Below are 12,076 nucleotides of genomic sequence, written 5' to 3'. Positions count from 1 at the left end.
CTTTGAGAAGATGGGCTGCGTTTTTCTAATTTGTGAAAATTACCCAAAAAAACCCCCAAAATGATTAGTGAAAATAGTTTGTCTAAACAAACACCCCACCAGGGAGCTGGGTTAAAGCTTGGTGCTAATTTCAAAAGATGCCCAAGATAATTTCTAGCTCTTACAAACAAATTAGGGATATTCACCATTACAGCTGTGTTATAATCTGAAATGAAAAGAATGCCTCACACTTCTCTACAGAATATTCTAAACATAGGAGAAATGACAGTTCATTCATCTGCTGGGTTAGACAGTTTTGACCTTGTATAACATTATCCCTACTCAGTTCTTTCTGCCAGACTGTTAGCTTTAAATACAAATAAAACCACTTAGAAAACAAATCTGGTTTTTGTGATTCTGGAGAAGCTGGAGAGAGGCCGACTCTTACCTGCGAGAGGTTCCACTGGGGCTGCTGAGCTGGCGGCAGGCCAAACTTACTCTGGGGTGCAGGCATCGGTCCCACCATGGCTCCCTGGGGGCCAGCCACACTCTGAGGGAGGGGCATCACACCAGTCTGTGCACTTCCCATAAAGCCATTGGGCACGGGCATGCCCACCATCATGCTCGCGCTCTGTCCCATCACATTTCCAACGAGGCCGGGAGCTGCAGGAACAGGCACGCCCATGGCTGGGAAACCTTGAAATGCAGCCGGCGCTTGTGAGGTAAACGGTATATTTGTGGGTCCCATGAACATACCTGCATCGCAAGAACCACGCAAAGAAAATGAATGAGGAAAATAGGTCCACTGTAGACAGCTGCACTCACCTCTATAAGCACAGAATAGGGTTTACCATCTTTCTGAACCACCCACAGCAAAAATTAATTCCGGTCTGGCTGCTCCTACTGCCTAGACCAACTCACACCTACACCCGCAGAGCTGGTTACTCCCAGAATGCAGACAAATCAGTTACAAACCTGAGCAAATTTAATCAGGATAAATAAGTCTTATGCAACAGCTACATAAAATATCCATTGTGAAGACCAGACTACTTAGCATGAGATTGTGTTTCTGCTGATTTGCACCACTGGCCTCTCATTGACTTGTAACAAGTCAGAGTTGACTGTGTCTGGTTTTAAGGAAGCAGCTGGGATGTCATACAATTTCAGCTCATATGTGAAATGCAGCCCATTTTAGAGGAAATGGTCTGCCAGATTAAAACTAAATACAGTAAACCTCACTGTGCTAGTATTTCTTTATGAGCATTAAAAAACCTCAAAGCTTTTTTTGATTTCATGTGGTATTTCAGACTTATTTACTTGCAGAAAAATACTACACTGTACACAAAGTTATAAACTTCATGCAAATCAAATTTAAGTAATTCTTCAAAGATTATCCATGTCCCATAAAGCTTGTGAAACAATTTTTAAGTGATATGTGACCTGCCTCTCAACACTAAATGAATAAAGTTTTGTGCATCCTGTGCTTTTAATCCTAACACTTCATTCATTTTAATTCTATAGTTGTGTAAACTGCAGCAGCAGAAGTAGTCATCAGACAGGAAAGACAGGGAAGAGAGACAACTGATACTCCGTGACCACAAAGGACATGCTTCCAGCACTGTCACTGCGATTCACTGGGGGCAGGTCTCAGAGTGAGTTACCAGGAGCGCCCTGCTGCTGCACGGTCCCTGCGCCGTACAGAGAGAGGATGCAGTCCTTGGAGAGCTGCTTCTTGGCCACCTCTTCTGACTTAGTGGTTTGCTCAGTGAATAGGTCCAGATCCCCAGATGTCACTGTAGACAGAGTGGCAGCTGCTGGTACAGAGGACGTCCCCTGAGACAGACACCAAAACATAGCTCATCCATGACTTGAAATCCACATGAAGTTATGAAATTAGACAGAAATGGAACTGCTGTAGAAGGTAAAATGGTGGCATTAGAGTCCTTCACAAGCCCATGCAAAACCAACGTGTAGGATAAAGACACAACACTTCCTATTTTGAACCTGTTACTGTAAAGGAAGTAGTAGTAATAAACGGTGTCTGCCTGCTAGACAGACGCTGAGCTTGTGCCCATCACATCCTGACCACAGTGGGTTCAGCAGGAAGTATGTGGTGCTGCCTGAGGACCAGCACCCCTGGAGGTGCTCGGGCATCTCCTGCAGCAACTCCTGCTTCAGAGGAACTGGTGTCCCTTGGAATAAAGAACATCTCTACAACTACAGTGGACTGCAAGGGTCTTGCAATGGCTGATTTTGTCTTCTTTGGGGGAAAAAAAGCGTTTGTTTTTCAAAAGCTACATCATGGTATTTTTATGAACCTGGTCTAATTAGTTTTAACCACAACATTAGAATGTTTCTAGTCTGTCCTGAAATGAGGTACAGCAAACCTTCAACCACCTGCACTCTCACCGAGACCTCGCATTCCGCTTTTGGACAGGGGTCCATGAACACAGATACAAATAAATCTGTGGATATTTAATACAAAACAAAAATGTTCACTTCATCTCCTATATTGTGCACACACGTAGTGTTGGACAGTCACAACTGACACCTCACTTTAATCATCTCTGCAGGCATTAAATATTCGATCACATGTGTATATAAGGAAGTGACTTGGATATGCAGAGTTTCAAAGATTTCTAGGAAGACTAGTAAAAACTGGAGAAGTCTTCTCAAACTACAGAACAAGGTGAGCAGCAGGCAGGGAATACTTAGGCTCTGTGGGTCACATGTCTGTTGCAGCGACTTAACTTGCCCTTGCAGCGTGAAAGCACCCACAGACTACATGTATGTGAGCATGACTGGCCGTGCTCCAATAAAATTTTTTTGCAAAAACAAGCTGCAAACTTAGTTTGCCAACTCCTGGCCTAACGAACAGGAGGCTTTCAAATCAGCGACTGCTCAGAGACAATCCAAAATTGACACTCTGAAGCTTTCCAAAAAGAAAAACAGTGATCACATAAAATCACGTTCTAACTGCATACCTGAGCTGGGGGCATGACAGTTGCAGGTAAGGGATTAGAGATCATCGGTCCGAAGATGTCCAGATCATCATTCAGGGCTGGCACCATGGTTGTGTTCCCATTGGTCACTGGTGCCTCTGCAGGGCCATCTGAAAAGAACACAGGTTCTCGTCTTAAAGATTCTAGACTCTTAAATTACTTGAGATGTGGCATTATTTTAAAAATTAATACATAGTTAAAAGGCAAATTCAAAAAGTTCACAACAAAATATACACCCTCCTCCTACCCCAGGCTCTGTCCTCTTTCCCAAAGAAACCATTTCCAGTTTTGCTTGTTCTTACAGAAGTATTCTTCACCCACCGGTTTCTAAGTATATGTGCAAACCTCATTTTAACAAATGATATTACGCTATTCACATTATGCTGGGACCTGATGCTTCCTTCTACAAGGTATTATTCTGAGTGCTTTACATGTATTAACTCATGTAATCCCCATAACCTTATGAGACAGGCACTAGTTTTGAGATAATTGGCTAAGCTGGGATTTGATACCATGTTCTTACAAATAATGCTTCTCCATAAATGTGTATGAGCATTTCAGATACCACTTCATATCATGTTTATCTACCCTGGCAATAAATTGTAATGATTTAAAATGTCTGAAATGTTAAAATTTAGTTAACATAAGGAAAAAAACTGGACAGAAATAAAACAAATACATATCATACACTGGTTCTGTAGGAAGTATCCACAAAACACTGATATAACTCCTTTCTTTATTCAAGCACGGCCACCTTCAATGACGGCTGTACCCAGCTGCAGACAGCACTGGGAAAGGACTCTGAGGGAGTGCCGACCACCTGGCTCAGCCCCTCTTACCCTCACATTTTTATTTTTGTCCAGAATGTAGAAGGTGGAAGGGTTGGGAGCTGGAGGGGATGCAGTGGAGAGTTTGTGAGCATGGTATTTCAAGGAATGGAACCTCTGACACAGCTCAATTCTCTGTGGCCACAACCCAAGGAACAGTTCAGAACATCACAACTCCAATCTCCTGGGACTAACATCCTAATTGAGCTTCTATTTCAGTCTATCTGATCCCTCTTTGATGAATCATACACTCCTCGAAGGCAAACGAGGCATCGTTTAAAACTTCTTCAACAATGACTGGGATGGATGTCCTGCACAGAGCAGGTACTTAAAAATCTGACAAATTTAATGAAGACCTACATGTACTGGGTATTTCTATCACAACCCACAGAAACCTCACAGGTTTCTTGTCTTTTTTGAACTGCAACTACAGAAACTAGTAACCTTCTATTTCCCTGTTTTAAGCTTCACTAGAACAAATTATCATTAATTTCAATCAATAAATGGTCACAATGAAATATTCTTTACTACTTAACTTACAAAAGTGTGTGTGAAACCCACAAAAGGCTCGTTTGGAAAAGACTAACTGCAAATATTTTTCAATCATTTTCAGTGACATCATATCAGAACCATTAAAAAAGAAACGTATTCAGTACATATGTGTATGTTACACATGTCATACATAGCTCTACCAAGCACTGTGGACAATTTACAGGCGAAGCAATAAAACAATGCCTAGATTATTACTAACTTATAAAATATTTTAAGCTAACACACAACCATAGCATAAAAGAACTCAAATATGACTCACACATGAAAATAATTTTTTCCATTTCTAACCCCTTCAAAATGGCAACAATCATTCTGAAATCAGACCTTTTTAAAGGGCTATTTTATGTTTTCCAATCCATTCCAGCCTCCATCTACCTGCCATGTAGTACGTCATGTAAATACGAACCAGAAATAAAATATTTTAGAAGGACAAGGTATTCCAGATTAAAAACACAACTAAAGGAACACCTTCTTTATAGCATCCATGATTCAGTAAAGAGACTCAAATAACAACGACATGTAAGCCAGGGTGCTTTAACCTCTAAGCTGAGGAGTTGGGGACAGGAAAACCATCTCATCGAACAGACATGTTCAGTTCTGCCATATGAACAAGGAAGCACTTAATCAACAGAAAATATGACTACATTACGCGCAACTTAAATTCACAGACAGAAGCACATATCGTCCAAAACAAACTGCAACCAAGAGGAACAAAAGGAAAAAGAAAAAACTGGCGAGTAGAGTATAAGTAACTAATTCCAGTTTTTCCGTTAAAATGTTTTGCTGTTTCAAATAACAGCGTGTGCACAGCTCCCATCCTTCTCAATAAGGTAACACGACTTCTGTTTCTAACACTGCACTGTGAACAGTTCATTCTCTCCTTTCATTAAAAACTGTATATTTAAAACTAGCCTTTTGAAATCTCAGAAAGGCATTCCACACAAACAATGAGGCTAGGCTTTCTTTGTAACCACCCACCATGGTTAGAAGAGTGGCCATGAAAGTCAACTTCCAAGCCCAGGGGACTTTGGAATCCTTTAGAATGAAACTGAGGAAGCATCTGCTTAGGGACAGGGATCTCTGTGGCAAGACTGATTCTATTTTCAAGTGACTGGAGAAGATTTTCTCTTAGCTCCAAAAATCTAATAAGGTGGGGAGCTTTCTCTCAGACCTGACCAAGGTTTCCCTCTCTCCAGCCTCCGGATGGACACACATCTCAACATCCCTGCCCTCTCTTCTCTTTGCCTCACACTTCTCCCCAGATGATCCCCTCATATGATGGATTAAAACTCCCATCAATTTTCCTTGTTAGTAAAAAAGCTAGGCATTCACAGAACTGCTGAAGAACAAATCCTTTAACCTAAATGGAAAATTATCGGCCTTGCAAAATCGGTAAACACACCCTCCCAATGAGTTTTCCCACTGGATTTCACTGTTCGCTGACTTGACTTGCTGTATTTGGCTCACTAAACACACTCTCTAAAAATGACTGTTTCAATTCATCTCAAAACTTGTGGTTTTGCTTTTCAGTAGTTAAAAAGGACAAAGACTAGTTATCATTACCATACTTATGAAAATCACCTGCTTCCTGAACTTTTCCATGTTATTTCTGTCTCCATGAAAGATGGGAAGGACATCTCCTTCCACTATCTCAGGGACAGAGAGCAGGGCAGAGATTAAAGACTCGCTCGATGTCACCTCTCTAGTAGCAAAATTCATACTAGAACCAAGTCTTCTGACCCCTCGACTAGAAACTGCTCTCTACTTTCAGCCACATGTCCTCAAAAGTCATGTCATTACAACTGTGTGTAATTACAAGAAATCACTTAAAACTTTGAAAATGAAAAATCAATTTTTAAATAGTTTATCATTATTTGTACTAAGAGAAGCAGTGGCATAAACAGTTCAAAAACCATTCCACTGGGCCCTCACATTTCCCAACGCCCCCCTCCCCTCCCTGTCTTCCCACTAAGCCCCTTCATCTTCTGTTTCTAGTGAGGCATCCACGTGACAAGGTCATCAGTGAACACGGACTGAGTGAAGTAAGTGTGGAATTCAACCAGCCCCGGTGGTCAAGAGGATTCACAAGCCACTGCGAGTTCAGTGCATCCTTTTCACCAAGTGTCCCCTAACAGCACAATCTGCTGATTAAAAGCTCAGAGGCCACAAAAGCCATAGAATACCAAGATGTTAAAAAAGTCTTTCAGATAAATATTCAAAAACTTAGAATCAGTCTTATTCAAATTAAATGGTTTAAATAGTGTAGATCACTATAATTTAAGCAAAATAATTAAATCCACATGGGTTACACTTTGTGCGTACAGATACATGCGCGCAAGCGCGCTCACATCCGGCCCCCGCAACCCTCCCCCACCCCCAACCCGTGACAAATGGAAGCCTGTCTGTCTTCCAGGGTGGAGGGAACCAAGCACTAGCCTACACACGCCTCTAGGAGAGAAGTGGATGTCTGTGCAGACAAGGCTTCGGGATCCAGCGCGGCGCCGCTCTGTGTGAGTGCGCTGATCCTCGCGGGGCTGCAGAGCGGGCGGGGCGGCCGCAGCGGGAGGAGGCGGCAGCCCCCTTTAATCAGTATGCAGAAACGAGCTGGTGGACAGTAAAAATAACGGGAGACCCAGAGTACAAGAAAAGCCTAAGGCAAGTGGAAGATATGTGGCTGGGGACAACAACATAAAGAAGGATAATAAAGCACAAAGGACCTCTTGAAAAGGCAATGAGCAAACAGAAGAAATCAGGACAGTGCAGTAAAATGGAGAAGGAATTTCAATCTTAAAGGCAAGGCAGCAAGCCTACAGTTAGTTACTGTGGGTAACTATTTTCTTTCTACACTACCTTAAGATTTCAGACTAATGTTTTATCTGAAAACTGAGCTGATAGGTGACTGTTTCAGTGCTTCATACACATGGCAGAAATTTACAAGAAAAGGTTAAATGTTGTGAGCTAAAGAAAACAAGTTAAAAATCAGTGCTACATCTCACATGAACAGAAGGCACGCCCAGCATGCAGTTACTGGCCTACCGCACACCATGACACTGAGAGAGAGATGCTTAGTGAGAAGGTAACATTTCAAACATGACAAAAGTCATGAAGGCCTGTCTCCATCATCTAGACATCTTCGATGCAGCTGGGGATTCTATTAACTGTGGCTACACCAGAGCTCATGTGACACCAGAAACCCAAATGAGGACAGGTAAACAAGGTATTTAAAACAATATTTAGTGTCTTCTTGGGCCGTTCAAATGGCTCTGAATGATAATTTATGACAACAGTTTGGATTTTAATAATACATAGAGGAAGGAATTAGGTTTATTGATTTATTAAGAAAAAAAACTTTTTTAAATAGAGGTGCTGGGGATTGAACCCAGGACCTCGTGCATGCTAAGCACGCGCTCTACCACTGAGCTCCGCCCTCCCTACCCAGTAACACATTTCTACTACTAACATTTTTAAGTTCTATTGCCAGGTACTCTGACAATGCTTTAGATAAAGTGTCTCAGTTTAATCCTCACATGACCTCTAGAGAGTTTCACAAAAGAAGACAAGTCTGGTGATGAAAACCCAGCTGCTCTCCCCATTTTGAGAAGGTCTTCCTGGTTCACCCAGACAGAAACTGTGCCGTTTCCCCACCCTCATACAGCGGTTCACGGGGCCGCTGCCCTGCCTCCTAGAAAAGCGCACGCCCCCCAGCCCGGGCCCCATGCTCAGCCTCAGCCCCTCTGAGGCGGTGATGACCCCTGAGCCCGAGACCCAGCAGCTCGTCCACTGCAGCCACCCCGCCCACAGCTGGCCAGGCAGGCCTGCACTCCTCCCGCCCAAATCCAGGGGCTGCAAAGTGGTGGCCTTCCAAGGGCCTTAACAATTTTCTTTTCAGTTTTGGATGGTATCTCAGTACACTGAGTTTGCCGGGCACCCGCCAGAGTGCTCCAAGCCTCTTCACTGCACCCCAGAACCAGGCTTACAGCCTAGAACAACCCGTCATCCACTCCCTCCTGTCCTCTCCTCAGAAAGAGAGAATGCAGCTGCCTCCTTAAGTAATGCCTGGCACACAGCAAATGCCCCCCAAAAGACAGATGAATTGAGATGCTTTCCGACCATCGATTATGAGAGGATTTCTTGGTGATGGCAGCATCTTAGGGAAACACAACTATCAGGGAGGTGATCCTACCTCTGACGGGAGAAAACGTGAAATAAAGACACTGATTTTGAAAAGCACCAGTGGTCTGGTGGCAAGTCCCTTAGTCCTTGCCCTACTCTATACCCTGACATTTGGCCCCGGCTGATCCTTCCTTCCTGGAAGTCTGGTCCTGTGAGTCTGGGGCCACATTCTCCCCAAGACCCTGCAGCCACTGCTGCTGCCGCCCTCGCTGGCTCCCCTTCCTCTCTCACAGCAGCACCCCACACAGCTGTCTGCCTGGGATTCAACAACTGCTTCCTGACCTGAGTCCCTGCCCTGGGGTTCCTCTCTCCAGATCACAAAGAAGACAAAGCAGTTGGAATGCTCTCTAAATCAGAACTCCATCCTGCAGAGCTACTTGGCTCACGGCTGGGAGCATCACTGTCACCACAGTAGCACACACGCCGACTCCCACCCGCGGGTCAGTCCCCCGTCCCTGCCCAGTCCCTGCCCACCGCCCAGGGCCGGAACCGACCTCCCTCCCCTCCCTTTCCCTCCAGACCCGGGCCAGGCATGCGATCACAGCACCTGCCAGGCACTTGGAAGCTGTCTGCTCAGTAAGATGCAGATAGATGGGTTTTAAATCACAAGCTGCTCTACAAAGGAAAGGCCCTAGGAGCTGGTTTATCTGGGGAGGTGCTCATCTTCTCCAACTGTTATTCGCTCTAAGGATGACCTCCAGAACACATTAGACTTCGTTCAGCGTGGGTTTGCAGAGTATTAAAAAACTCATGTGCTCCTCCTCTGACTAGCAGCAGCAGGAAAACTAAGCTTTGAATTGAGGATAATAAAACTTGAGTTGTGAATTTTAGCATTAAGCCAGATTTCAAACTGAATTTTCACAACCAGTTTCCTGCATAACCCCACTCTTTTCCTGGGGACAGTTCTCTGTCTCTTCAGGCTGGGATTTGTACTCACCCCCCACCTTGCACGACTGTATACACACAGAGCTGCATTCTCTGGAATCTACTAGGATTCCGGGAACTCTGCTGGTGCCCAATAAATATTAATTGAATTCATCCTTTACTTGAATGTCAGAGGCATTAGCTGGTCATAATCTACTTGCACAAATAATAAAAAATGTCAAAGAGCAGCATGAGAGTCTGTGTAGTATCTAGTTTAAGGCAGATAAGAACATGATAAGTAAGTGGATGGTACGTTTTTCATTACTGCTTCTGACTGAGCATGAACACTCAGCCTTGAGTACACTCTTGCTACAATGAAAGCTGCCAAGTCTAAATTCTTCATCAGTAACTACTGAGGCATCATCCCCAGGGAGGAATGAATTTAAAGTGGAAACAGCGCTGACTGAAGAAGGCTGCTTCCGTGAGATGCAGGGATGCTCCCCTTAATGGCAAAACTCCTTCTTAAAGCTTTACAAATGTTCATGTCACTCAAGAACTTTTTATTTTCTATCAAGCGACCATTTCAAGCTTTTTCCTTAATAAAAATCTTACTTGGAATTCCTTTGTATTAAAACACACACCTGCTTTATGAAATGAAATAAACACCTGTGTGTGTTACTCTGCAAATTTAAGTCACAAAGGTTCATTTGAAGCATATTAAAATTTTCAAGGTTCATATTGTCTTCAAATGCTTAAAAAAAGATGTGTGAGAGATTAAGTGGAGTTATTTATTTTCAATTTTTTAGTTAATTTTTCTTACTGCTGAATAGGTGGCATTTAGGCTAATTTACTAAACCGACTGAAGTGATCTTAAAAGTTGCCCTTAACCCTCTTGCCCTGCTTCTCCCCCACTTTCCAAGCCCCTCCAGGCTGCACGGTCCTGCAGCGTGGTGGACTTTGGAGCGGGGATCCCCTCGGGGATGGGCGCACCGATGCTGTGAGAGGGGCTGTCCATCTTTCAGGGGACACACACACTGATTTACAGCTGTGGTCTGAAACTGCTGAGAAGGGGTTTAAGGAGAAAACTTTGTAGAACTGATTTTTTAAAAATTATACATATACATATATAACACATTATTTATATATGTATATAACATATATATACTTTATATATATATAAGAAATATGTATCTCAAATACTTCTGTACCATTTTTACAACCTTGAGAGACAAGAACTATATAACTATGAAACCAAACTGTACAAAACAAACTTCTTTTGAAATGTTTGACTAGTGGTGACCGACTCGATTTCTCTGCGGCCACCCAATTCCCTCAGTGTTTTCCTGGGGCTGCAGATCCTCCGGGGGCTTTGCAATCAGCTTCTGGCACAGCCCGAGCGCCTCCTCTGCACACCCCTTCAAAGGCACGCACTCCCTCCCTGGTCTCCTCTGACAGGGTTCGGGCCGCGGTCCCGGGGCACTCTGCGTGCAGGTTACTGTGCTCTGTGTTTCACACTCAGCCATTCCTTTATACTCTGGCCAACAATCAGGGAAAGGTTCTTATTTTCATCTCCCAGACGAAGATGCTCGAGCCCAAACTCCAGGTCCTGCCTCCAAGTCCAGTACCCATCATGACACAAAGCTGCCAGCTGTCTACAGGACACATGGCTCTAAGGTCCACTTTGTGTAGTTCCGTGTCACCTGGGAGTCTGAGAATTTCATTTTCTGTTAGAGCTCAACATGATGTAATGGTGAAGAATATGGGTCTGGCTCTGTAATCTACTAGCTGTGTGACTTTGGGCAAATTACTGAACCTCTCTGTGCCTCAGTTTCTTCATTTGGAAAATGGAAACAATGACAGTTCATCACCCTTAGGGTTGCTGCAAAGATCCAATAAATAAATACCCGTAAACACTCAAAACAGTGCCTGGCACACAGGATACACTATCTCAATGCTTCTTAAAGTAACCAGATAATATATAATTAATACTTGAGTCCAACATCTTGTTTCGGTCCATGGTAAGAGCTGAGACTGGACTTTGGTCAGACAGACTTAGGCTTGAACCCCAGTTCTATCATCCAGAAGTTGTGACTTGGAAGTTAACTTCTGTTAGCTTCAGTTTGCCTGTTTAAAACAATAACAACAAAAAAGAGAGCGAGAGAGAAGGAAAAGGGGTGTCTGTGTGTAAAATACCCTCCACCGTAAGGGTGATCACAAGGATGAAATGCACCTGCGCCAGCTGCCACACAGGCGCTCCTTGCTGAGGAGGCTGGCCTCCACTCCAGAGCCTCCACATTGTTTCCCAGCCTCTCCTGCAACAAGAAAGGCCGCAGAACCAATTCTGGCCAGAGGGACCCTGAGAACCCTGCTGGGGGGCATTTTCTGGGAAAGGCTTTGCTTCCTGAGAAGAGAAACTTGTGACAAGAAACCACCCTTGGGATGTGGTCCCATGAAGACAAGGTACTGGGAATGGCATCGCCCCTTTGTTGACCACGAGGGCACAAGCCTGAAGGTGGAAGCAGTGCTCTGGGGGTGACATACTGGACACAAGGGAAGAGGAGCCTGGCTCCTGACCTCACTGCTCCACCTGAACTGCTGCACTTCCACGTTTCAGTCCAGTCCAATCAGAAAACGTCCTGAGTTTCAGCCACTTTTAGGCTTTCAGTTACTTGTGATCTG

The 12,076-nt window shown here is 44.0% G+C and overlaps 1 protein-coding gene across 6 annotated transcripts in view; it reads right to left on the bottom strand.

The window, feature by feature from the left end:
• The window catches only part of SMAP1 (small ArfGAP 1), a 128,671-nt gene that overhangs the window by 2,441 nt on the left and 114,154 nt on the right, over positions 1 to 12,076 (bottom strand). For all 6 annotated transcript variants that reach the window (XM_031455926.2, XM_064486957.1, XM_031455925.2 and 3 more), the window contains 3 exons: positions 2,964 to 3,091; positions 1,641 to 1,812; positions 428 to 735 (listed from right to left, as the gene is read on the bottom strand). In XM_031455926.2, coding sequence (XP_031311786.2) covers positions 428 to 735; positions 1,641 to 1,812; positions 2,964 to 3,091 — 608 coding nt within the window. The remainder of the gene's footprint in view (positions 1 to 427; positions 736 to 1,640; positions 1,813 to 2,963; positions 3,092 to 12,076) is intronic.

This window comes from Camelus dromedarius, chromosome 6 (genome assembly GCF_036321535.1).
Source record: "Camelus dromedarius isolate mCamDro1 chromosome 6, mCamDro1.pat, whole genome shotgun sequence".
Classification (NCBI taxonomy): Eukaryota; Metazoa; Chordata; class Mammalia; order Artiodactyla; family Camelidae; genus Camelus; species Camelus dromedarius.
Note: the sequence above shows the minus strand (reverse complement) of the source record. Positions and strands in the feature narration are given on the sequence as shown.